At 42.3% G+C, this 26403-nt stretch overlaps 1 protein-coding gene across 7 annotated transcripts in view; it reads left to right on the top strand.

Moving 5' to 3' along the window:
* The window catches only part of PKHD1 (PKHD1, fibrocystin/polyductin), a 254701-nt gene that overhangs the window by 18875 nt on the left and 209423 nt on the right, over window positions 1–26403 (top strand). For 6 of the 7 annotated variants that reach the window (XR_003532415.1, XR_003532416.1, XM_027672673.1 and 3 more), the window contains 18 exons: window positions 405–540; window positions 1372–1486; window positions 2371–2646; window positions 3220–3309; window positions 3926–4019; window positions 4508–4650; window positions 5453–5583; window positions 6641–6810; window positions 7339–7477; window positions 9833–9987; window positions 11595–11779; window positions 12720–12842; window positions 14399–14504; window positions 15425–15703; window positions 18997–19127; window positions 19657–19792; window positions 22773–22968; window positions 24454–24521. Coding sequence is in view for 5 of the 7 variants with exons in the window: in XM_027672673.1 (XP_027528474.1) it covers window positions 405–540; window positions 1372–1486; window positions 2371–2646; window positions 3220–3309; window positions 3926–4019; window positions 4508–4650; window positions 5453–5583; window positions 6641–6810; window positions 7339–7477; window positions 9833–9987; window positions 11595–11779; window positions 12720–12842; window positions 14399–14504; window positions 15425–15703; window positions 18997–19127; window positions 19657–19792; window positions 22773–22968; window positions 24454–24521 (2673 nt within the window). In the remaining 2 variants the exon portion in view is untranslated. Of the gene's footprint in view, window positions 1–404; window positions 541–1371; window positions 1487–2370; window positions 2647–3219; window positions 3310–3925; window positions 4020–4507; window positions 4651–5452; window positions 5584–6640; window positions 6811–7338; window positions 7478–8403; window positions 8548–9832; window positions 9988–11594; window positions 11780–12719; window positions 12843–14398; window positions 14505–15424; window positions 15704–18996; window positions 19128–19656; window positions 19793–22772; window positions 22969–24453; window positions 24522–26403 lie in introns of those variants that run through there. The other variant, XM_027672677.1, reaches the window with a different exon arrangement.

Below are 26403 nucleotides of genomic sequence, written 5' to 3' on the forward strand. Positions count from 1 at the left end.
TAATATCTAGAGGAAGGATAGCTGAACTAGAGATACTGCAGAGGTTTCTGGGGATGCTGCTTGAGTGGAGCACTGCAGTAAAAAATTATTGTGCATAAAATGAGATTTACCTAATTTTAGCTGTGGGTCATCTCAATACCTTTTCCTGCAGGAGCAGACATGGGAGCTGGTTGGATGCTCTGCTCTCTGCAGATTTTTGTTATTTCGTGTGGAGGATTTCAAGGTAGAACAAATTCCCTAAAGCGAGATCTGTGTTCTGCCTTAGACTGCAAAATACCTCACAAACAGAGCCAATTTATTATTAAAATTTTCTCTGTGGCCTGCCTCCTACACCACTGATTCCAGCATGTGCTCTGGGATTTCTGTTGGCTGCTGCTGAGAGTACTTTTGTTTTAACTTTCTAGGAAACAGAGGGCTTCTCTTTGAAGTCTGGGATGATGCCTCTGATCTGACAGAAGCAGGTCCTGGATACAGATGGCAGTTTGTAGCTAATGCCAGCTCCCCAGTAAGGTTCCTGTCTGGGGCAAAGAAGTCCTTCAGGTACTCAGTGATCTTAAAAAGACACGAAGCCATGGCAATCACCTTTAGCAGTGTAAGGTGCAGCAAAAACACCTGACAGCCCTTTACAGCAGAGCCTCACTGCACAGCTCCTGTAAATCAAAGCAAACCCTTTGCTCTGAGGTCCTTTTGAAGCTTAAAATATGTAGTGAAGTGTTTTATTTTTTCCTCCTTTTGCTTTCCCTCAGTATTTCTGCTCTACCTGGCCTAGATATGCTGAAATACCACAGAAGAAATTGCTGTGGAGGTAGAAGTAGCTCCAGCTTGAGGCTACTTTGGGTTGGACTTCCAGCCAGATGTGGAGGGGCAGATTCTCAGCTGATTTTGGCAGCTGCAGCACACGTGGAGTTAATGGAAGTCGAGTTATTTGCCTCAAGCTGTGGAAATATCTAAACTGTGTTGGTGTCATTACCTCTTCAGATAAACGCTTGAAAAAATGTGCAGAGTGCATGAATTCTCATTTTTTCTTACCACTTCTCTGTTTTTCTTGGTTGATTCTGAGTGTGTTCTTGGCTTTTTCCTGTGTGTTCAAGGTTAAGACTTTGCTTGAGAAGAAATGCACAAAATAGTGACCACCAACAAAAACATACTTAATTTCCTGGAGCTGTTTTTTCTATCCTTTTTGGAAAATTTTGTAAAGAATAAATTACATTTAGTGTGAAATTGAGTCTTTTTGAGGTTCCTTCAGTTTTAAAATATATGGGTTTGTTTTGTTGGTCTCATGGTGTTTCCTTGTTACTCAGTGTACACATGAAGGTGGGGTGTGAGGATGGGGTTTTTTTGCTATGTTATGGATGTTCTCCTTTTGCTTAGTTCCAGGCTTTGTGGATTTTTTGTGGCTCCTCAGACCAACAATTACACCTTCTGGATTCAGGCAGACAGTCAAGCATCTCTCTACTTGAGTTTGTCCCAAGATCCAGAACATAAGGTATTACTCTGGGCAGAGAAAAATGAGATCAGGATGCAAATGGTTCTAATTAAGGTCATAAAACCAGAATTAGCTTGTTTGCCCTTATGAATCTATTGCAGAGTGAAATCTGTGTGATTATATTTGATGTTTTAGATTGGGTCTGTCAGTTGTTCAGCTCATAAAAAACTCATACTTGCAACCAGAGTTGTTGATTGTCTTTTCCAGAAGACTTTTTTTTTAGTTCAGCAAATTGCAATCAGTGACAATCTGCAAAGGGACCTGGAGGTTTGCTCTCTAATTTCCTCAATTTACCTCCTTTTTTGATTGTTGAAATACTGCCTTCTGAAAACACTGATTCTTGCCTTTGGGAAGTTGAGAGGATGCTATAATGAAGGTGATCTATTTATCTGGGCTATTCTTGAGCCTAGCAACTGACCAGGTCTAGAAGAAATATAAAATACTTTTTATCTATTAAAAAAATAATAGCATTACTGGTCTTACTAATGGTAGCATGTTACATAGAAACCTAGAATGATTTGGGTTGGAAGGGACCTTAAAGATCATTTCGTTCCAACTCCCTGTCATGGGCAGGGACAACTTCCAGTAGACTAGAGCCTCATCCAACCTGGTCTTGAAAAATTCCACGGATGGGGCAGCCACAGCTTCTCTGGGCAACCTGTGCCAGGGCCTCACCACCTTCACAGGCAAGAATGTCTTCCTAATATCCAATATAAACCTACTCTCTCTCAGTTTGGAGCCATTAAAAAAGTCGGTGATATTGGAGCAACCTGGTCTACTGGAAGGTGTCCCTTCCCATGGCAGGGGGTTGGAATGAGATGATCTTTTAGGTCCCTTCCAACCCAAACCATTCTGTGACTCTGATTTGGTTGTTCTGCACACAGGTGAGAATTGCTTCTCTCCCTGCTGGCAATGCAGAGTGGTCTGAGAACTGGGTGAAGAATTGGAGCGAACTTTGGCAGCCAAAATCCCGGAAATTTGAGCTGACTGCTGGTTCGAGGTACTACCTGGAAGCACTACATCATGGCAAGACACCCAGCAATGGGATGAGAGTTGGAGTCCAGATACATAATACGTGGCTGAACCCCCATGTGGTAGACAGCTACTACATTGAGAGACATGAAATTCGGGCTCATGCTTTGCATCTTCCAGAAGTGCAGGTCAGTGCTGCGTTCTTGACCCTGGGAGCTGGACTAGCCCTGAGCCAAATGACCTGGATGGCAGCAAATCCTAATTGTAAAGTCTGTGCTGATGCTCGATGTGAAAGTGTGTTCCCACCTTGTTTTTAACCTTCTGAGACAGCTGATGAGCTGCAGTTGTTCAGGGTTTTTACACATGTTGGTGTACATTTCTTTACACGTTGGTGGGTGTATGTAAACCCTCCGCAATGAAGGAAGATTTTCCTGATGGTTAAACCCCACAGCTGCAGCTCAGGAGCTTTCGGGACTGTTTGTGGCTGTCAGTGTGTCTACACAGGTCATGTACCCCTTGTGATCCTGATAATTTAAGAATTTGGATTTAGAATTTAGGTTTGTGTCAACAGAGATCATGGAGGACAAGAACAGTTTCAGAGTAACCAAAGTGTCTCTTGGAAGGAATTGTTGTTTTACATATGCTTAAAAATGCAAAATATGTGCCATGTAATCCTCCTCCATAGAAGAAGCCAGGTTTGAAACACGTCTCATGAAGTTCATGTCTCTTTTCATTTATTTGTTTGCTTCTTTGCTTGCCAGATGTTGACGGTGTCTGGTACAGGGTGTTTCAGTATCTCCTGGAACAACACATTGCACAAAATGATCCCCACAAATGCTACAGCTCACCAGGTAGGTGTTATTAAACACACACATTTGGTCCTCTGCTGGGGTGGAACCAATGGTGATCTGGTACTTGACAGCATTTAAGTGTTTGGCCCCGAAGCTGAGATAAATTTTACATGATGTAGGTGTGATTTTTGTTACTGAGAATGTCTCACGGTGAGATTTTTTGGGAGGCTTGAGTCCCAGGTGTATTCTAAGCATATGACAGCATCCAGATACCTTGGAATTCCCTTGGACCAGACTCTTGGACTTCTCCTCTAGGGTCAGGTGTGTAGTGTATGGCTCTGGCTTCAGACAGGATCTCCCATTGTCTCTTGATGTGGTCGGTTGGTCAGTGCTATAACAACCCTGGGTGATAACTCCATGATAGCCATTAGGCTGTGGATGCCTCACACACCTGAAAGGTACCAGACATGGGAGTTTACACTCTGTTGAGCTGAATTTTATTCTTTTATTCTTTTATGTTTTTATTCTTTTAATATTTGGCTGCCTGCTCGTTCAGAGCTGCTGTCCCTTGCTAAAGAAAAGTGGAGTGATGACGTGTGTGTTGAGGCTCTCTGATGACATGATCCAGAAACCGTTGGACTGTGACTGCTTTTCACTTTCTTAATTTCTTTTTAAGGTGCAAAGAGCAATAGAGGAACTCCTTTCAGTAGGATGTGAGACTGAACCAGCTTCTGCTAAAATTCTTTTCCACGATGGTTTTGAGAAAGGAGGTAGTGATCTTTTATGTCAATCAAGCAGTATTTACTGTGAGAGCTGATTTCCTTTGTGAAATAAATGTACTTGAAACTTTGAGTGTGAGTAAATTTACACTTTTAAGGGGTATAAGTATATATATTTATATTTCTCAGCTATTCATTATTTGTATGTATTCTCATGGGGGAGTTTATGGAACTAGCATTAAAAACAACATGATCAATATAACAATCATAGTCACAGAATGCCCTGACTTGGAAGGAACCCACAAGAATCATTGAGTCCAACTCCTGGCCCTGCACAGGACAACCCCAAGAGTCACATCATGTGCCTGAGAGTGTTGTCCAAACCCTTCTTGAATTCTGGCAGGAGAATACTTAGAGTAGGACTGTTTGCCAATTTTTGGATATCCACTTTCTGTATTTTCATGAATCTCTTGACTGTACTGGTGTGTTCTGAATCACTTTCAAACATCCCATCTTCTCTTGTTTCTTTTATCTGTCAGATATGAAGAACATCATCACCACAGGACGCATTGTCAGTGGGACGGAGCCTTTCTGTGGGAGGTTCAGTGTTCACAGACCAAGCCAGCTGGTGAAAACCTCCCCATCCACACTACCAAGATATGACCTTACTGAATATACACATGTAAGTGGGTGCTCTTAATGAATAGGTTGCACTGGGAACTGAATACTCAGAGCCCATTCAGCAACTTAAAATCACCTGGTCTGCTTAGAATTCCACCAAATCTACAAAGAATCTTGTCTTTGGACTGTGCTGGTGGACAGAGTGGGTGATTTGAGATCCCTGAGATGTTGATATTTTTAACATATCTGGCTGCTCTCTGCTCCTGGGGATGCAATCCTTGATGAGGAAAAGCTAAATATGGGATGATGCTGGGGAAAGATGGCAGAAGTAGGGGCGACCACTTCTTAACAAAAGAAAAAAACCCTTGTTATCTGGGGCCCACTATCCCTCACTTTTCTAGTCATCTTCTATTTTTAATATGAGTAAGGGCTTGGTTTCAACTCTATTGCCCTTTCTTTGGCACCCAGGGGAAGGCAAATAGCCCAGCCCTGAACACTTCCAGGGATGCTACACCCATGGCTTCATTGGGCAACTTGTGTCAGAGCCTCACCACCCTCACAGAGAAGAAATTCTTCCTAATATCCAATCTAAATCCATTCTCTTTCAGTTTGAAGCCACTCCCCTTTGTTCTGTCACTCCATACTCTTGTCTGAAGTCCCTCTCCAGCTCTCTTGGAGACTCTTTAGGCACTGGAAGGGATTCTAAGGTCTCCCTGGAGTCTTTTCTGCTCCAGGCTGAACAACCCAATGTTAAACTGGGTTTGAAACAGAATATACTATCTTCTACATACATCACATATATAAATTATGTATAAATTACCTGTGGTTTGATTTGTGAAAATTTTATTCCCTCATTTTTGCAGGTGTGTTTTGCTCACAAAGGCCATATGAGTAACATCCTTCTTATCTCTGTGTCCTACACTAATGTCTCATCATGTTTAGTGAAGAAGAACTTCACCTGCCTATGGGATTTCAATCACACTGACTCTGAAAGGTATCCAGACAGTTATGGTTTCCAGAGATTACACTTTCCATAGTAAGGAGCTGCAGTGGGAAGATGGAGGGAAGTTCTCATCTGTACAAGAACAAATTGTCAGTGGGATTAAGCTGACATGTGCTCTTACCTGCAGAGACACCCCTGGAATGTGATTCTGTACTTTCTGAGGATTTACTGAGTGAAGTTCCATGTTCCTTGTCACATGCAGTATCTCACCTTAGTAATGCACAGACGAAGAGTTTGCTCTGTTTGTGGTAAACACACCAGAAAGTTTCTGAGGACAATAACTTCCCAGTTTCTTTGACCTCAGACAGTGGATTTTCTGCAGTGAAACAGGGAGATGAATCGATTGTGTTTTTTTCCCTACCAGGAACCTCATGAGATCACTGGTACAGAATGTTTTGGAAATTGGTGTAGTCTTTGATTTTCTTTATTCACTTCAAATTCCGTGGGTAGAAAACATTTGGTAGCAGATGTAAAGTTTGGGGCAGGCACACAAAAAAACCCAGGAGTGTCAGAAGAACTTGGTGGAGAGAACTGGAAGCCCTAAACAATGGTCTGATATTCCCAAGGGTGCCAATTCTGGATTGATCCCCATTGAGGTCACTGATGCTATCATAGTATTTTACCAAAATAGAGCAGTCATTCCCATATTCCACTCTTGTGATGCAAAAAAGGGCCCATAAGCAGAGACCTGTGAGGGTGGTGAGGCACTGGAACAGAGAAGCTGTGGATGCTCCATTCCTGGAAGTGTTCAAGGCCAGGTTGGATGGGGCTTGGAGCAAGCTGGGATAGTGGAAGGTGTCCCTGCCCATGGCAGGGGGTTGGAATGAGATGGTCTTTAAGGCTCCTTCCAGCCCAAACCATTCTGTGATTCTGTGGTTTAAAACTTTGTTTCTCATTATGGCGAACTCATCAGAGTGATCACAAGCTACTCAGTAAGTGACTTCTGCATAAGTAAATAACAATAGTAACAACAGCAGTATCTGATGTTACCTGGAAGCTTCACAATGACCTCACATTCAGTTATTGTCACAACCTTGGTGTCTTCCAGATGGACATTTACCTGCACTGACCTCTGGAAGAGATGTGTGAATCTCTCCACGCTTGTCCAGGACCTCCCTTCCAATTCCCCTGTGCTTGTGCATCAGATAGACTTGCAAAAGGAAACATCTGGGTCATTTTACCTTGATGAAGTCATCATTGCTGACAGAATTGTGACTGGTAAAGGAATCTATTTCTCTTTTTTTTTTTTCCCAGGATATTCCATTAAAATACATAATGATAAAGCTGGATGAAGCTTTTTCAAAGAGGGATTTCACAACAAGCACAAAAATAATTTTGTTTTCTTATATATTAAACTTTTTTTTCTTTTGTGACAGTAGTAAAGAAGGAATTGCCAAATATCAGTATTCTTGGTTTATTTGAAAATGTGTTTTACAAATGGCACAGGCTGCCTGGGGCAGTGGCAGAGTCACCATCCCTGGAGGGATTTAAAAGATATGTGGATGTGGCACTTGGGGACATGGTTTAGTGGTGGGCTTGGCAGCGCTGGGGGAACAATTGGACAGTGATCTTAGGGGGCTTTTCCAGCCTAAATGATTCTGTGATTCTGTGAAATGTAACTCAACAAAGCAAAACAAAACAAAAAAAAAACCAAGAAAGTGTGATCCCAGCTATGAAATGACAATAACCTGAGAATAGTCACAGCTGCTTTCCTTGCTCTAATGAATGTTTATGCTCTTCTTCCAGTTTCTCAGAGAGATCCCAAACCCCCTCGGCCAGGTGGGAGGATAATTGAATCAGTGTCTGTGGTGGGATCTCCTCCAACTTACAATGTGTCCTGGGTGGTGTCTGGCTGTGGTCCAAGTCTGCCCCTTCTCTCTCCAAGGTAGGGACAGTGAGTAGATCATCTCAATACCCTCAAATACCTCTGGCACTTCCCCCAACATGTCTGGAGCTGGTTGTCAGCTGGATTCAGCTGGTGAAAAAGAGGTTCTTTAGACGTTTCAGCTGACCTGTGGTGTGAGATGCACATGGGTGACCAAGGTATGATGTAGGACTAGAAGGAGACCTAAGCCCTTCTGGAACAATGGATGAAGATCAGAAACACATGCTCCCAAACACCTTTAATGACATCAGGCAATGAAAGCCCACATTGTGTGTCCTTGTTTACTGAGATGGTTTCATTCCTCTGAGCAATGAAAGAGGAATTGGAGCTATAGGCAAACTAGATCAGAGAGTGAAACATTAAAGAACTGTACTGGCAGAAAATAGGTCCTGTAAAGTTGGATTATATCCAGCTGAGTCAACAAGGACCTGATGAGAATGGAGCCAGGCAAGCGAGAATCTGGAATTATGCAGCCTGTCCTCTGCAGGAGCCAGCTGTTACCTTGGCTCAGCTTCTCCACTCAGACTGACTTGCCCAGTGATCCACAGGAAACCTCCTTTCAGAAGAAGGTGAACCTCAGCCAGCTGTCAATTAATTTGGTTTCTTACCTTGTGGTCTGTCTTCTTCCAAGCAAATTCAAAGCAATGTGTCATTGGTTTTAAGTGCTCCAAAGACAGCTAGATTTTTGTTTAAGAGGTGGCTAAGTTCTGAAAACAGTTAGGTCTGGCTGCTAGAACAGCCGAGTTCTTGCATTTCCTGATGAAATCCAAGGCTTTTTTGAATTCACCCCTTGGATTTCAGAGATATAGGCAGAGTTAGCACAAAGCAAAACTGACACAATCCAGTTTATGCCTCAGGTTTCCCAATATAAGAGCTGCAAAGACCAAGTCTAAAAAGTCGTTTGGTGTAACAGTTAAACCCCAGTTCAGGCCCAGCTGTTTTGTAGAAGTCAGCTTAGGTAGCACATCATAGAAGGATTTGGTATGTGAAGGTCTCTCCTTTCAAATCACATTTAATTGCCTGTGTCAAACGTAGAATTTTGACATTAACCAACAACAATAAAGGCAAGGGTGAGAATCCAGGGGGATGTTTGTGATGTTTGATCTGCGTAGTCAGAGGTATAATTAACAGAAAGAGGGGAAATCTTTACTCCCGTGTGGAGTATTTAAGAAGGCTGACATTGGAATGCTGCATACAACACTGATGACCACATTTTAAAATAAATTTAGAAAAACTTGGAATAAAATGCTATGAACATCATTATGGAGCTGCAGAAAATGGAGAAAAAAATTTAAGAAGCTCAACCTGTTCGGCTTATAAAAAGAGGATTAAGAGGTGGATTGGTCACATTACCTCTTGGCCAGGGAAAAAAAAGGTGTTTGGCGCTAGTGGGATTTTCCATCTCACTGAGAAAGATAACAGACTAAGCAGAGAAGTAGAGAATGCTGAAGCCAGGAATACTGAGAACTGGAATCAGCTCATGCTTTAAAAGCGGGTGGGCTGAGCACTGTCTTTGGACATCTTCAAAACAAACCTGGGTCTTTCTTTTCACTGAACAGGGGCTGTGATTTATTCTAATGCGACTCCTATTCCTGTTGGAACAGGCATATTAGCTAAAATCTGATGTACCAATTGTACAAAATGCTCAGTGATTGTATTCTCAAAATTTGCTCTGCAGAAGCCAGTTGTCATCCAGACACTGAGCCACACGGTGGCATCGTTGTACCACAGAGAGCCTCCTTCTCCTTTGAAAAAGGAGAAGTTTCGTGCCGAAGGAGAAAGTATTTTAAGTTTTAGAAATTGGACTTTGGGTGAACTTGAATTACTCTAATATAGATGTGGTGTTTGGGGACATAGTTTACTGCTGGGCCTGGCAATGCTGGGTTAACAACTGGACTAGATGGTCTTGGGGGTGTTTTCCAACTTTAATGATTCTATGATTCTTCAATATGAAATATCACTGTAATTCAGGGGAGTTAAGATTTTGATGGACTCGAGGACATTGCAGGGTGAAGTAGGAAAGCTTTGATTTTGTAGGTGCTGCCCTGGCTGCGCTGAGCTGGTCCTTTAGAAACACTCCTGGGGTAGGACTTGCTTGTGCTTGATGGTGTATAAATTTCTACAGTCATAATTTTAAAAAGTCACTTTCCACAATTTTCTGTCCTGTGCATTGCCTACATAATGTATATATGAGTTGGGAATATCCAATTTTGTTTGAGCTCTGGACACATTCCCCTTAGAGCCTTCAGGGGTGTTGTTCCCATAGGGGTCCCTTGGCTATTTGGTGACATGGGGGTGACAGGAGTGGGGGTCTCAAACGCTGATGCCTTCACGTGAACCCTCTCTGTCCCACAGAGGTGCAATGCTTGGGGAGGGCTCTAAGGAGTATGGATACCTCTATGTCTCCACGGAGGATGTGAGAGTCAGCCTCACCATCCAGAGACTGCAGGAGTCATCCCCACCTCTTGGGGGGACCTTCCACATCCACTTGGCCAATACAGTGATACCAGGTAAGAGGAGATGCAGGTACACCTGGATTTCCTTAGCAGGAAGACAAGTGAAGAAGTAGCTGCCAGAGAAGCTGTGGCCACCCTAACCCTGGAAGTGTTCAAGGCCAGGTTGGACAGGGACTGGAGCAACCTGGGATAGTGAAAAGTGTCCCTCAGTGGGGTTGAAACAAGATGAACTTTAAGGTCCCTTCCAACCCAAACCACTCTGTGATTCTATGAAAAGACAATATTGAACCTTGGACACGCTCAGGGTACAGACTGGCAGGTTAAACCCCTCATGAAATTTGCCAGATCTTTGCATTTGATGTCCTTCAAGACAGGGGTTTAGGATTATATACAGGACAGTATTCCTAGGTGAGTTTCTTCCAAAATGCATACAGCCAATATGAAATACCTGCCTTAATGTTAAAGAACTTTGGATCAGATCCTAAAGTTTGCACCTCAAGGTTTCATTATGCTGCTATTTCTCCAGCATGTGTACTTCTGGTGGTCATGTATGACAAGAGCTGTGCAAGTTACCAGGAAATCCCTTCTTTTCCAGGATTTTCAGGATCAGTAATTGGTTTGCAGATAACACAAAAGTTTTTGTACAAGTTTTGTGCTTGACTTGAACTAGTCACCCTTTAGATGTGCCAGGTTTCCTTGTGTTTGGTTTAAACAATCAGAGGTTTAAAATGAAAGGGAGCAGATTAATCTGAACAAGGCCAATGATAAAGTTCTTGACTGAGGAACTGGTGACTCAGTTATAAAGTCAAATAACAGAAGAGGAAAATGCAACTTTAGAATATTTATGAAATAACTCTTTCCTCCATGTTGTTACTTAAGATTTTCCTGTTTTAACTGAAGACTGTCTCAGCAGTGCCCTGCTTTGAATATAATCTTTTAAAAATGTACTCCATGCCTCTTGCTCTGTTTCTACATCTTGTGCTTTCCCCTCTTTCTCATTAACTGGTTTAGAGAGACTTATTGTATCTGCAACTTTGAATGGCTATGGGGATTTATGTCAAAAGAGATAAAATATAATTTGCATTTATTTAGGATTGGACTCAGGATGTAGAGTTGACAGACTGACTCTCTCCACACCCATTTCATATAGAAGGTTTCTGACCTTTCTATTTTGAAGGAAAATTACTTATACATTGAAATTTCTTGTGTCCATATTATGTAAAAGTACTAAAATTTCTGATGCCCCCAACTGGAGAGGCTTCTATAGTTTTCTAGGTCTTCAAACTAGATACAACGAAGAAATTTTTTATGATGAGGATGGTGAGGCCCTGGCACAGGTTACCAGAGAGGTAGTGGATGCTCCATCCCTGGAATTGTCCAAGGCCAGATTGGATGGGGCTTTGAGTAACCTGGTCTAGGGTTCATTGCAGGGGGATTGGACCAGATGACCTTTAAGGTCCTTTCCAAAACAAACCTATCTTTCAATTCTATAATTCTATGATCTTTTGGCATTTAGTGTCCAATAAGTTTCTGCTGCTTTTTGGCAGTTGCAGAGGTTTGAACTGCAACAGCCTTGCATTAAAAATTAAACACCTTTCTTTTCTAGGAGCAGGCAGGTGTGCTCTCCCAGAGATGATGGTATTCACTGCTTTCTCTTGCAGATGTTTCAGTGCAAATCTCTTCCCACCATCTCCGCAAGCTTTTGCAGGACAATGTAGACAACTCAACAGCTCCCTACTTCAACACCACTGACTTCATCCTGACCAAGGACTTGAACTCGTGCTATGAAAAAGTCTGGACTCTGACTTGGAAAAAAACAACTGGGGACTTGCCCAATGTTCTCAATGTACAGTAGTTTCTTTTACTAACCCCCCACTTTGAACCCTGTTCAATGTTCTTTGGCCTTGGATGATTCACTCTCCCAGTGCTGGTTTTTATGAAGACACCTGTGGGAACTTAGGCAGTCTTTCTGCTTGGAAGAGCAAATTCCGGATCAGATGATTAAAAAAACAGTTGCAGAGAAAGAAATTGCATCTTCAGAGTCTGTGCTTCAAAACAAGGAGGAAAGTGTGTAATTTCCAGGCTTTGTTGCAGTTCTGCATGATAAAGGGTCTGCTATTCTGAAATGAAATCTATTACTGAAACATTAATGTTTCAGTACAGTAACTGGAGCTCATCACAGATTTGTGGCATCATTTATTGGCCAAGGTCTTTTTCTGAGAACTATTCTATATGGGTTCATATTTGGTTCTCATAAGTCTCAGGTGAAGGTTCAGTTTACACTCTCCCATCCCAAGATTTGTCATGTTAGTTTTGCTTCAAGTAGAAGGGCCTTTTTGAATAAGGACTCAAACTGAGCTGCTTCCTCCCCCAAAAGAAAAAACTATTTCTTTATATATTGAGTTTCTAAAAGTGTCAAATTATTTTCAGCAAATCAATGAGTTCCCATGCTCAAGACATTGGCCTGGAAGGTGAAAAAGGTTTGAGTTACATATTCAGCTATAGAACAGGACATATTTGAGAAGCTTTTTCCATGTCTAATTCCAAATGATATTATTAAGTATTAGAAGTTTATTTGCAAACCTGGCTCCTCAGTTTGCAGTCTCTTTGTCTGCAAGGTGATGGTGGGAACAGAGAGAAGTGAAGTCTTGAGCAATGAAGATTTAGACCTGGAGATTTGAGAATAAGTTTCTAGGAGTTATTTGCCACCTTATAAAGATTCTATTTTAACTGAACATTACGGGACAGAAAAGGATGAGAAGCTTAAATTCCTTGTTCTTTGCCAGGTCTCTGCCAAAACCCTCACTGGTCTGAAGGCAGCTGTTTCTACTCGTGTGGTTTATGATGGGGGTGTGTTTATTGGACCCATATTTGGGGACATGCTTGCTACCCCCAATAACAAAACACAGGTGAGTTGATGTGCTGTCACACTTCCTACTTATTCACCTGGGTTGTGTAGATCCAGGAGTCTCACAGGTATCTAGGTACCTTGTTCTGCCACTAAATCCTTTCAGAAATCTGATGTTCTGTGCCATAAACTGCTCATATTCTGCTGCCTGATATGTGGAGCCGGACTTTCCTCCAGGAGCAATTGCAGGTGGGAAGAATGGTGATCATGGGTGATCTTTCACCATTGTGAAAGACAATTTGTTTATTTTGAGGCAGTGACCAAGGGAGGACAATCTCTGGATTCTCACCCTTGGTGGGTCCTATGGTGCTGCCCACCAAACTGGGAATGCCACTATTCATCTGCAGCATTTCTGCTGTTACACTGATGGGCAAAACAAATGAGCTGGTGGCTGTGGTACTCATCTGTGAGTTAGGCAAGTCCCTCAGCATCTGTGGATCTCAGTTCTTCAAGTGTGAGAAGAGAGTAAGGAGGGCTTCCTGGCTGAGTGAGTAACCATTCTGGCCTTCTGGATGGACAAATGTTTTCCCAGCTCTGCTCTCAGATGTTGCAGAGCCGTGGGCATTGCTGGCTCTGCTTCCAGCAAAGGCTGACAGGCACTGTAGTGACAACAGGGTGATGCTGGATATGCTTGAAGTCCTAAGTGCAGCATTTGGGGCCAGATCATCCTGCTGTTTTGGTGAGCCTCTTTCTCAGACATGAGGATCTCTCTTCATCCAGTGACTCAGACACCTTTGATATCTTTTCCATCCGTGCTGCAGACATACCCTCAAATAGCCCAAGTGAAACAAGACCAGCAGCAGCAAACAAATATCCTTGTAATTTTTGAAACTTTATTCTGTATTGCTGCTAGCACAACCATAAAAATGTCCCTCTAATTGTGTCCCTATTCAAGCAGAGTACTCTGTGCTCCTTGCATTTCTTTGAGACAGTCTGCTTTTGCTTTTTGTAGGCATTGGTGTACTCTCCTGGCACACCCTTAATACCTGGAAGAGATAAAGAGGGGCTCTCCTATGCCCTATACTTTGCTAGTTGACTCTTCTGAGATATCAAGGTCTCAGGAGAGATATCTCTTGATATCTCTTTTAGGTAATCAAGGTCATAGCCCAGCTTTCTTCTTTCAGGGGCAAAAATAAAATTGAGGGCTGCATGTTCCACATTGTTGGATTCACTTTAATTAGTCTTACAGGGTGCTTTGAACATAATAAACTTGTTCCTAAGGCAAAGTGGGAAGAACTGGGGAAAGGCAAGCCGGGTCTTCAATGGATGACTAGAATAACAGGAGTTGTGAGGTCCCAGAAACATGGGAGAGAAAATCCTGCAGACACCGAAAAAGGCTGATGATACAGTGTCCAAAGCTGTGATTTGCTTTGCTTTGGATGAGCCCTAATAAACTTTGCAATTAAATTTGTAATGAGGCTGCAGCTGTCTGACTGTGCTCGGTTGAGTGCTCTCGGTAGCCCAATGTGGTTACCAGCATCTATCACATAGTTGTGGCTCTAGAAAACACCTCTGTTTCCTTCATATCTTTAAGGTAACTCTCTTCTCTGTCTGCAGGTGGTGGTGGTGGTGAATGATGTCCTTTCAAACTGTTCTGGCTCATGCTCTTTCCAGTTCAGTCAGGAATTGACACCCACAGTCAGTGATGTGGAGTATTTATCAGGTAACGGGGCTTTGTGTTTGAACAAAATGGCAAAAACTCCATTGTTCTGTAAAAAAGATCTGCCAGATGATGGTTTCATGTTCATGTGTATTCTTTTGGAAATTTCTGCTTTTATGAAAACTGCACTTTTAATGGGTTGCTTCTGATCAGCTCCATTTCCAGACATGTCAAGTGTGTACAACTGTGTCCAGAGTAGGGCAATGGAGCTGGGGAAGGGTCTGGAGAACAAGTTTGATGAGGAGCAGGTCAGGGATCTGGGGGTGTTCAACCTGGAGAAAAGGAGGGTCAGAGGAGACCTATGGCTCTCTACAACTCCCTGACAGGAGGTTGAAGCCAGGCGTGGGTTGGTCTCTTCTTCCAATTAATAAGCAATAGGATAAGAGGAGATGGTCTGAAGTTGCGTTAGAAGAGGTTTAGATTGTATATCAGGAAAAATGTCTTCATTAAAAGGATGATCAAGCTCTGGAACAGCCTGCCCAGGGGAGTGGTGGAGGCACCGTCCCTGGAAGTGTTCAAAAGGTGTGTGGATGTGGCATTTGGGGACATGGTTTAGTGGTGAATTCAGAGGTGCTGAATTAACAGTTGGACTCAATGATCTGAGAGGTCTTTTACAACCTTAATTGTTCTGCAATTCTATGGTAAAGACATGAAGGGGAGACAAACAGTGGCAGGTTTGGTGCTTAAAGCAAAAGTAGCTCTTGGGTCAAGTAATTTTTAGCAAAAATTTGAGGAAAAAACGTAATAGCTGGACAGGGACAGGCAGGAATTAGCGTTATGTGGGCAATGAGACAACACCAGCAGTGCAGTTTTTAGGATGTCCTGATGAAGCTGGTAAAAACTTTTAACTGTTGGTTGAAAGTAAATCCAGGGCATTGCTGCATCAAAATTCATGAGTCATCTTGTTGATTGTGTCCCTTCAGATGATGGGCCCCTGGCCACAGTGGTTATCAGGGGACATGGCTTCACTGAGGAGAAACCAGCACTGCAGGTGGAGGTGAACAGCACGACCTGTCACGTCACGGTGTTGAATGAAACCCAAGTGGTTTGCCAGGTGGAGAGGCTGCCAGTGGGAATCTACCAGCTGGCACTACTGGTGAGGCCCTATGGATTTGCACTCAATGGCAGCACAGGAGAAGGGATCTTCCTGAGGGTGGAGCCAAAGCTGGTTGCCATCGAACCTCCTACGACTTCAGAGATCGGTAGGTTTGAACGCCAGAGCAGCTTTAAGGGATCATCTACTTTCTGCCACTTTTTTTCCATGACGTGTTTGGTTCTTCTGTATTTTCACTGCCAAGGTCTTCACCAAGCCTGCCAGAGCTCAAGAAGTTTTTGGATGATGCTCTCAGGCACATGGTGTGACTCTTGGGAATGGCCATGTGCAGGGCTAAGGTTTGGACTCAATGAACCTTGTGGGTTCCAACCAAGTCAGTATATTCTGTGATTCTGTGATGAAAAAGACCTATTATGGCTCTACACACTGTGTGGGGAAAATTACTTAAAGAGTGACAGACTTCCCTTTGTTCTTTTTGCAGGCAACCAGTTTCCCAACTAGTTTTGTGTGGGAATTGTAATTTCAAGTGCATGTATATTCATTCCAGCAAATCATGCGGGTGTTAGTGTTTCATATTCATCCTTCCACATCCATTTGACATGTAGCTTTGCAGTATTTGAATTAATCTGGCCCAATCAGATCAGGTATTAGGAAAAATTTCTGCACTGTAACAGCCTGCCCAGGGCAGTGATGGAGTCACCATCCCTGGAGGGATTTGGAAGACATGTAGATGTGGCACTTGGAGACATGGTTAAGTGGTGAGTTTGGCAGTGCTGAGTTAACAGTTGGATTTGATCTTAAGACGTCTTTTCCAACCTAAATGATCCCTTGATTCTATAACTGTGAAATGGCTGTACTTTGGTTTATCCCAGTCCCATTGGAGCGAATTCATACACCGAGTAATAAAATGGAAAACACATCTGTGTTTAGATACAAAACTGAGAAACCTAGAGAAGCTCAAGCTAAACTGAGTCTCCTTCCATTCCCATTACCTGTCCTGTCCTTGAAACAGAAAAGGAAATAAAGGGTGATATAGTCCATACTTGAAGACAAGAGGTGGAAAGATTTTCCACAGGACTCTGGGGACAAGGGACCATACGACTCTTTCATGTACCCTCTATGTGACACAGATGGAAGTTCAAGCAGGGTGCCCAGACAACTGTATCTAAGCCATAACAAATACTGCAAATAACCAACCTTTCCCCATTTTTGGGAGAGGGAAGGGTCTCCTCAGCCCAATGAGAAATGTGGAAAACACTCTTGCCACACCTGGGCTGCGCAGTAAGGGCAATCTCAGCTTATCACTTCTTTTCAAGAATTAAGGAATGTATCTACAAACAATATCTACTCTGACAGTAAAGGTTACCCAGGTTTTTTTTCTGGAAATCTTGGCATTTCATAATTGTGATGATTTGAGATTATGGTAACAAACACCCCTGAGAGCAGGAACGCTGGCCTAGGTACAGCAGGAAGCCACATGGCTTGGAGAACTGAACCATGCTTGGCCACCTTGGAGCAGGCAGAGAAAGGGAATGATGGTCTGTAAACCTCTCCATGGATGAACCATGGGACAGACTTGGAATAATTACATTTTTTTCCCCTAATGAGAGGGTCACATAATACAATACACTAAGGTTAAGACTCACTTTTGACTCATAGAAAACCCAAGCCCACAGAAATCAAACATCTCCAAAAGACTCTAAAATAATTCCAGAAATGGCAAATTTTAGTGGTTGAGCCTTGCTTCCCATTTCCTTTGCTGGTAATCCAGTTCTTCTCCCAATTACAGTGATCTGTCACTCATTAAAAAGAAAGCAAGTATAATGTTATCTTACATTACATGTGCCTGGAATGCTTATAATTGGAAAGAATTACAACTTCCATCTGTGTTTTTAATTTCTTCCATTTAAAATACTTCTCTTCAATCTCATCATAAAGTGCACATAGGCAGTATTTCACTGCATATAGATATAATGTAGATATCAAAACAAGAGCATCAGTCTTTACACAACACACATGGATTTTGCACTCTAAATCTGAATCTCCTTATCTGACAAGTCTCTCAGTAGACAAGTGGCTTCAGTTTTCACTTCTTGCTCTTTCTGACTCTGCAAATTTAATGTTACAGAACGGGAAGGCAAGAAGCAGCTTGTACTTTGCTGCATCAGCTCCCTCGTGTCAAAATATCCCTGGTGTCAGTAGTGCTGTGCTGGGAGATCCCCATGACCTAACACTAAAAGCATGGAATGCCTTTCTAAAGATACTCCCGTGTTCCAATGGATAGCAGGAACTTACTGTTAACGTATCTGATTGCTGTTGTTTGCTTGGTTTTGCTGCCAGACAGAGAAAATCTAGAAGATTAAACTTCTATAATTCTCTGGTGGTTCAAAGAATTAACAGGAAAAGATACTATGGGGAAAGAGTACAAGGGACTTTGCCATCAATACACAATTATTTTAGCATAGATGATTGTTTACATCCCATGTGAAAAGAATCATAAAAGCTCACTTGGTTTATAACATAGTCATGCTAATAAGCACAAACAAGCACTGCATTAATAAAGTTCCTGTCTAAGCAGTCTGTCCAGTCACAGTCCTAAAACTCTCCAGTGCTGAGGACTAGAGCAAACAGCTGTAAGTTTCAGGCAAAACTCCTTTTTTTTTTTTTAAATTTGTCTCTGAACCATGTAAAAGAACAAAGTCCATTTCAGAATTTTCATTAATGTCTGCTCATGCTCCTTTTCCTGTTTCTCTTTGAAGTATCCCTGAATCTTCTGATTGCTTGGAAAAGCAAAGGGGTGCCTCTACTATTTACAGTGGAATAGGATGCTGAAGAAAGATCAAGCACAAGTCTGACTTGTGTGGGGCATGATCCTGCATGTGATGGAAGAGGCTCAGCTCTGGCACGAGGGAGAGCTGAGTTTGCTTTAGTACTTCACGGAATCAAGCCCTCCGTGACTTTCCTCACAGCTCTAAGTCTCAAGTTCTGCCAAGTCCCCTTTCTAACCTAAGTTTCCTAGACACAGGCCACAGGCTTTTTGGACAGCAGGGTGCCTGGCAGCTGTTTGAACTGTGAAAGCACCTGCTGTGTTAAGCTCATTTTCCATTCTTAGTGCTTCTTCCTTCCTTCCCTGTTTCATTCTTGGGCTGGGGATCTGTCTAAGAGAGAGATCACAGGCCAGAGCCTGCTGGTTTAAATAAGTATGTCATTAAAAAATAACCCGAGAAACAAACCCAGCCCTCCTGTATCCAGGAGAAAAATCCAAATAATAGGCAAGAAGGATCTCTGGTGAAAGAGAGGAAACCAGGCACAGCAAGATGGAGCAGATCATCATCAGATCAACTGAGAGACTGTGCTTTTGTAGTCATCTATAAGCAAAAAATCCTTTGCATATAAAATTATTCTATGTATTGGATGTAACGGAATAATTGTGTTTTTCAGGAGGACTGAAAGTGGCTCTCAAGGGGACCAATCTGGAAGGGGTAAACGTGGTGTTGTTTGGATCTCAGCCTTGCCCAGTTTTGGAAGATGGCAGAAATTCAACCAGAATTGAATGTAAAGTTCCTTCTCGGGTAAGAAACCACATTTTTTGGGGAACAGTCAAGAACTTACAGGCCTTTCTATGTCTTCCTGGCCTGAGCTACACTAGGGAAAGGGCAAACTGTAGCCCACAAGCCAAGTCTTGGCTGTGGGACAATTTACTGTGCACTCCATCTACGAAATAGACTAGCTTAATTAAAAATAGATTAATAGTTGATTTATGAAAACCAGTGAAACAACAAACAACTTTTTAATTTAGTGAGGATCTTGCAAATTAAGAACTGCACAATCCAGGATTTTATTTACTAGTTTAATTTACTAATACGGATATAGCAAATCTAAATCTGCATAGTCTGGGATTGTTTCAAGGTTTCTAACTCTCCACAGATGTTCCTTTAAAATCAGTATAAATGTACACATTTAAGTAGAGTCTGGGTATATATAAGTTTCATCAGTGCTATGTGCCTGACTTGTTAAATATGGGAGATGCAGGAAAATAGCAATTTTTTTTTTAAATTAGTACATTCTTATACCTGACATTTGCTTCATTTCTCTTTCTAGGGCACAGAAGATGCTACTGCCCATGTGACATTAATTTCTGGATACCTGTCAACAACAGTAATGAACTTGTTCGGATATGATCCTTCCTTAAACCCTGCTGTTGTGTCCCTGAGCAGGAACAGAAGTGGCATAGCAGGTGAAAAGGCTGAAGATGATATACATTGGGAACCATCTGGAGAAGTGTTGTTATTGTTCATGGTGGTGGGGCAGAGGGAATGTAGGTCTATGAAGTTTGATCTGACACAGGTTTTTTTTGTTTTTATTGGTTTTACTCCAGTATACACGAGGGAATGAGTTGCTTGTCCTAGGTCAGCATGGATGATATCATCTGGATGTTAGATGTGGTACAGTGCTCCTTTTGCATCATGTTTCTCTAACTCTGCTCTGAAATTTGCCCATCCACTCATCCTTGGTAACAGGTTCAGCCATGACAAGATAAATGAGCTCTACAGAGTGTCCATGTCCTGAATCCCAAAGGGTTGACCATAAGGAGCATCACATGTATTTTAGGCTGCTGAAAGCAGAAGAAAGGCAATGCTTGTCTTTCTAGTCCCCATTTCCAATCCAAACTGTTCCTTCCAGTTTGACCTTGTAAACTGTTACTTTAGAATATGAGCACAGTCTTCATGGACTTTACGGGAACAAAATCCCAAATAGATGTCATAGAGCATTGATCGTTCTTGTCTTTTGAAAGTTTCTATTTGGGTTGAATTTTTTTTGCTCATTTCCCTCCTTTTTTTTCCCCCCAAGATTTTGGGAATAGAAAGCATTAATGCCAAATGTTGTCCACTTACAGATGAGTCTTTTACAAAGAAGTTTAGTACATTTCTATGTGGCAACCAGACACCGGTTTCTCAGTATCTGAGAGAAAGAGGAAGGAAGATGGGAGAAAGACAGAAATATTCCTATTTTCCACTCCCATTCCTCCAAGGATATAATAGTCTGCTTTTTTTTCTGCTCTTTTTGCAACCTCTCCAGTGTACACCTTAAAGGCCCCCCCAGCTCCCAAGTTTGATTGGACTCGGTGGAGATTTATGGAGTTGGGTGACTACCGGTGCCAAAACACACTTCCTGTGCAATCCCAGTGTTTCTGTTCCTTTCCCCAAATGCCCTTGTCATTTTCTATTACTCCAGGATGCATAAATAAGAGAAAATGTCCTTTATCACTTGAATATTATTCCGATGCCACAGCACCAAGGGGAGGTTTTTCTCGCCGTGGGCATTCCAGGTGCAAGGAATTTCTTAATGTTATAGAGTCTCGTGAGCAGTGTTGGGACTGAGTTCAATCTCCTATTCAGAACCTCCACGGCTTTGTCTTTTAATATAATTTTCCTCCCATAGAATAAAAAGAATAAATAAATTACACCAATGCCTTCCAGGCATCTGGGATTAAGCCGACAATTGACCAGGAATCCAAAGAGTTCACGCTATTAACATATTCAACTTTGCAGGCTTTAAAACTTTATTTGACTCTTTGTGCAAGTAGATTTGAAAAGTACTGGCTTCAAGATCTGCTTAGAAGAGCAGGTAGATGAAGGGAGCTTCGTACAGGCTCTCCTGTTTCATGGAAGCTCTATCCTCCCTCCTTCATCCCTTCAGGGGAGACAGGAGGGTGAGATTCACCTCCTAAACACATCTCTGTGTTTGTTGTTTAAATGTCTTGCATAGTCAGTGAAGAGAAATGATGGTTCTTTGGTGGGATTCAACACAGCTCTTTTGTGTGTCTTATTTACAATAAAGTGAATCATGCCATAAAGGCTCTGTTTCTCTCCACTGACCACAGATACAGCTATCAGTGAAAATGGCTCTGTTAGGACTGGTGGATACCACCCAAATTTTTTAAACCTATTTCAGGAGGAATTTAGGTTATGAAATTCCCTTCTCCACTGCCCTTGTTCTGTTCTATTACTGTACTGTGCACAGATAAGTAAAGTATCCCCTTTCATCTGAATATAGTCTGGCTCAAAACAGAGTTTAACTGGGAGAGAGAGCCATGTTTCCTGAAAACAAGGTGCTTTGAAGCTCAGCTGTTTTTTTTCTTCGTGGTAGCTGGTATGTGAATATGGGTTTGGCTTTGTGCTGAAAATGGTGTTGGTGACACAGGAATGTTTCATCATTTCTGATCAGGGTTTAATACAAAGTCTAGGCCTTTTCTGCTCCACATCCCACCCCACCAGTGAGTGAGCTGGGGGTGCATAAGGAGTTGGTAAGGGAACACAGACAGGACACCTGTCCCCAGCTCACCCAAGGAATATTCCAGACCATTTGACATCATGCTCAGCAATTACACCTGGGGAAAGAAGAAGGAGGAGGGGGACTTTCGTGGTGATGGTGTTTGACTTCCCAAGTAATGGTTATGTGTGCTGGATTCCTGCTTTCCTGGGGATGGCTGAACACCTGCCTGCCCATGGGAAGTGGCTGATGAATGAATTCCTCGTTTTGCTTTGCACACATGGCTTTTGCTTTTCATATAAAACTGTCTTTACCTACGAGCCTTCTCCCTTTTACTCTTCCAGTTCTCTCCTCCATCCCACTCTGGGGGAGGGAGTGAACAATTATTAGTGGATGAGTTGCTGGCTGGAGTTAAACTCCAACAGGCACATATGTGACCATTTGACTTTAGGTACCCAAGGAAATTTTCATTTTACTGTGGGAGGCTCCTCTTAAAGTTAGATCATCTCCATAGGGCTTAAAAATGTGATCCAGATCATTCGTCAAGGATTTAGGAGAAAACCCAGACCTCTTCAGCTGCAGTTTATGTGAGTTTTAAAAAGACAGGATTTGGCTTTTATGCAGTTCAGATATTTGTAGGATAGAGATTTATGACAAGGAGCCATAGATCTATCCTGAATATGGAGGATGAGAGTGAGTTTAGACAGTCATAGCCAAGTTCATTGGGCTGAGATCTCAAGACAACTCTGACACTTGGTGACCTTATCCATGAGGGATTGAGTAGGATACAGAACCATCACAGTCTTCAACTTTTTGGTCTTGGGCTGATGGACATGACTGGACCTGTCCTGGAATGATGGCTCTTCCTCAGGCAATGGTCACATGTGCCAAAATAACCATTGCCAGAAAAACTGAAATTGTTTCATCCATTCTTTCCTCTGCAGGAGGGGAGGAGCTTCAGATTGGGATATCCCAGTTTGCCACCTACCGAGGTTCGGATGTCAAGGTCCAAATTGGAGACTCGTGGCCACAGATCCAGGAGCAGACAGACCATGGTGTTAATGTGACACTTCCAGCCCTGGCTGCAGGGTGGCACAATATTTCTGTCACCATCAATGGTATCACTATTGCTTCAAACAGGTGAGTATTTTCCTTATAAACTTCATTCTCCATCCTATTTGTTGTTTTAGGGTTAATCTGAAAAGGAAGGCAAGAGTTTTTCACAAACACCTAACGGTGAATTCTGCAGTGTGGTACAAAATTATGAATAATTATCAAGGCATTTATTGATCTGTGGAACCCAAGTCAGCAAACTGCTAATGCTACTCAATTAACTCCCCTTGGATCAGTAGGAGGCAGGAGAGAAACATTTTAGAAAAAAACAGTTGATTTGATGAAAAATGCATATTCAGGCAATCAAAGGTATTCATGGATTCAGGTCAAATGCAGATAAATCCTGCTGTAGGAAAACAGCAGAAGAAAAGAAACACTTTTCATCAGAAAAACAAAAGCTAGTTTGAACAATAAAAAAATGCTTTGTTTGGAGAATTTTTAAATGATGCTATTTCCATCTTTTAAGGTGACACTTCAAGTTCATGCCTAGATAAATGTAATATAAATGAATTAAAATGTGGGGGGAAAACCGACCTGAAATGGGGATGTAAGAATGCATTCACAAGCAGCACAGTTTTAGTCCTCATCCATGGCAGCTGCCAGGAATGATCCTGAAACAATGATACTGGGGAGAAATTAGCTGGTTTTATTGTTTCCAAACCAACCTAAGCTGCTTGTATCATTAATGAACTTCAGGAGAAAATTTATGGTTGGTGTGATGACACACAGGGATTCATCCCACCTGGTACTGGAGTCTCTTAGCAGCACCCTCATTTCTTCTCCAGGGATAGAGCGGAGAGAGATGGATCATCCCAGGAGACAAGTCTGATCTCTGGTGGGCTGGATTGCAGGATTGGGAAGGTCTCCTTCTCTAATGGATCTTTTTAGGGAAGGGGGTGTTTTTGAAAGGAGGATGGTGAGGAGGAAAAATAGATGTAGATGAGACAGAAAGAGAGCTACACTTTTATCTGAGTGGCTTCAGGAGCTCACATTGTTTCCTCTTGTTTCAGTTAGTTACTCTACTGTCTGGTGGGAGAAGTGAGGAGAGAAGGCAGCAGGGATGTCTCTTCAATGCACTTGCATCTCCTGCTGGGGGTGTAGTTACAGTAGGATCTCTTTGCCAAAAAAAACCCTCATTCCTGACGGGTTTTTCTTTTGATGGGCAATTCACTTGCACCTCGTGGACTAAATTTGACCCACAGGTTGCCAATTGATAAGAGAGTGTTTGTGACAGATGTAGCTCAAATGTGTCTCTGCCCATGGCAGAAGGGTTGGAATGAGATGATCTTTAAGGTCCCTTCCAACCCAAACCATTCTATGATTCTAAACCACTTGGAAAAATTTGGAGTGTGGGGTGGTCTCATTGCTTGTGGCATTAAACCAAGGGGATGTGACAGGTGAGTGTTTGACTTTCCAAGCTAGAAAGAACTGTTAGAAAGAATAGCACTGCAGCAGGAGAGAAAAATATAAAAATATCCCCCAAATCCTTTCTATGTTTCTTGTGTTTTGCAGGACTGAGCTGTTAATCCAGTACCTCTCTGAGATCTTCAGCGTGGAGCCGTGTTGTGGCTCCTTTCTGGGTAAACAGTGTTGATACATCTGCAGCCACTTATGGAGGTTAAAGGGATCAAGGGCACAGTTTTCCTGCAGGAATGGAAAGTGCATCCCATTTCACATCAGTTTAAATGAGGGTGCTTTGAATCTGTGACCCTTTATTATACAGACATCAACAGGCAGACAGCAGCAGTCTGGAAATGTGGGATTGTAGTGAGCATCCCTCCATCTGGTTGGTTGGCTCAGGGCTCCCTATGCTTTGAATTTGATTTCCCCAAGTATTTGCTCATGTATCCTTGCATGTTCCCGTTGGGAAAACAAAGCACACCCACACCTGGCTCATCTGTGCTGTTTCTTTCAGTCATTTCGCCCCCACCTTTCAAAGTTTTCCATGTGAAAGTTAGGTGGGAAGCAGGGTAAAATTGTGGTTTGAAGCAAACAATAATTTCAAGTGATCCCAAAGGGGATGTTCATTTTTGTTAAGTTGAAAAGAAAAAAAAAAAAGCCCTTTTTAAATGTTAATTTTAATCAAAAGTGAAATATTTATTAATCCTGTTCCAAGCTTTTAGACACTGGAAATAATTTAAGTGTGTTTGAGAGCAAAACATCACTGAATTAAAAAAAAAAGTTTTACTTTAAATCTTAAAAAGCAGATTTGGGGTGGTTGATTTATTTTGTCATTTGGCTGGTGATGGGAGAGAGTTGAATCCCTGTAGTGAATTTTACATGAGCCTTTAGAAATGCTTTTATAGAAGACAGAGAAATTCTTGTGCTACAACCTCAGGTCCTCCACAGATTGCTCTCCCAGGCTCACAACACATTTAAAGACACAAAAATTCAGAGGCTTTGTGGTACGTGATTAGTTCAATACTTTGTGAAGTGCTCGAGCCTTGAAAGATGAGAGAATGGATAGAGCTTGGAGAGCAAATCCTATAAGTTTTGAAGATTAAGCCATACTAAAAAAAATAATAGAAGCTGTACCCTTCTTTTCATATTTAATGGTAAATTGAAAATTAAATAAGAACTGATTAACTTTTTGGTTGTGCCTTTATGAATGGCTTAGGCTGAATTAGAATCTCATTGCTGCAAAAAGCACCAGTCCTCCCCCCTTTACCTCTAGTCTTTTGTTGTCTCTAACACTAATGTAGGCATCTGGATTAAGGATTTGAGCTCACTCAGAAAGAATCTCATCATAAACCAACATTTTGCATGCAGATCATGGGAAAAGGAAGGGAATAGGCTTAATGGATAACAAAGTTGAAGCAAGGCAAAGCACTGGGAATACCAGTAATGACGGGAAGAGGGACAGGGGCTTCAGGTGGGCTCTTTACTGTGAGGGTGGGGAGGCCCTGGCACAGGTTGCCCCGACCAGCTGTGGCGCCCCATCCCTGGAAGAGTTCAAGGTCAGGTTGGACAGGGCTTGGAGCAACCTGGGTTAGTCCCTGACCATGGTAGGGGGTTGGAACGAGATGAGCTTTAGGGTCCTTCCATCCCAAACCATTCTGTGATTTTATGAAATTTGGAACTCTGCCTGAGTTTGAAAGTAGTCATTCCTATGTTCTGCTTCCCTGTAGGCAGCAGGACCAAACCATCTTCTCATCTACTTGTATGGACAGTCCCCTTCCATGAAGAGTTCAGTCTCTGGGAGAGTTTACTCTCTGGGGTCCTTTCACAGCAGCTTTCTCCAGTTTTGTAGTGGTTTTTTACTGTCATTTACTGCCACAAAGGTCCCTGGCTACCTGTTACCTCAGCCTCTTGTCCACGTAGGTTTATCCTGATGTACAGTTGCTTATCATCTCTCACTGTCCTATCCAAATAAAAATGAACTTTTTTTCTTCTTCCATTCAACCTGGCTAAGACAGTCATGCTTATCAGCTTTATCATAGAATGGTTTGGGTTGGAAGGACC

The sequence above is a fragment of the Neopelma chrysocephalum genome, unplaced genomic scaffold (assembly GCF_003984885.1).
Source record: "Neopelma chrysocephalum unplaced genomic scaffold, ASM398488v2 Primary Assembly neopelma1_97517, whole genome shotgun sequence".
Taxonomy (NCBI): Eukaryota; Metazoa; Chordata; class Aves; order Passeriformes; family Pipridae; genus Neopelma; species Neopelma chrysocephalum.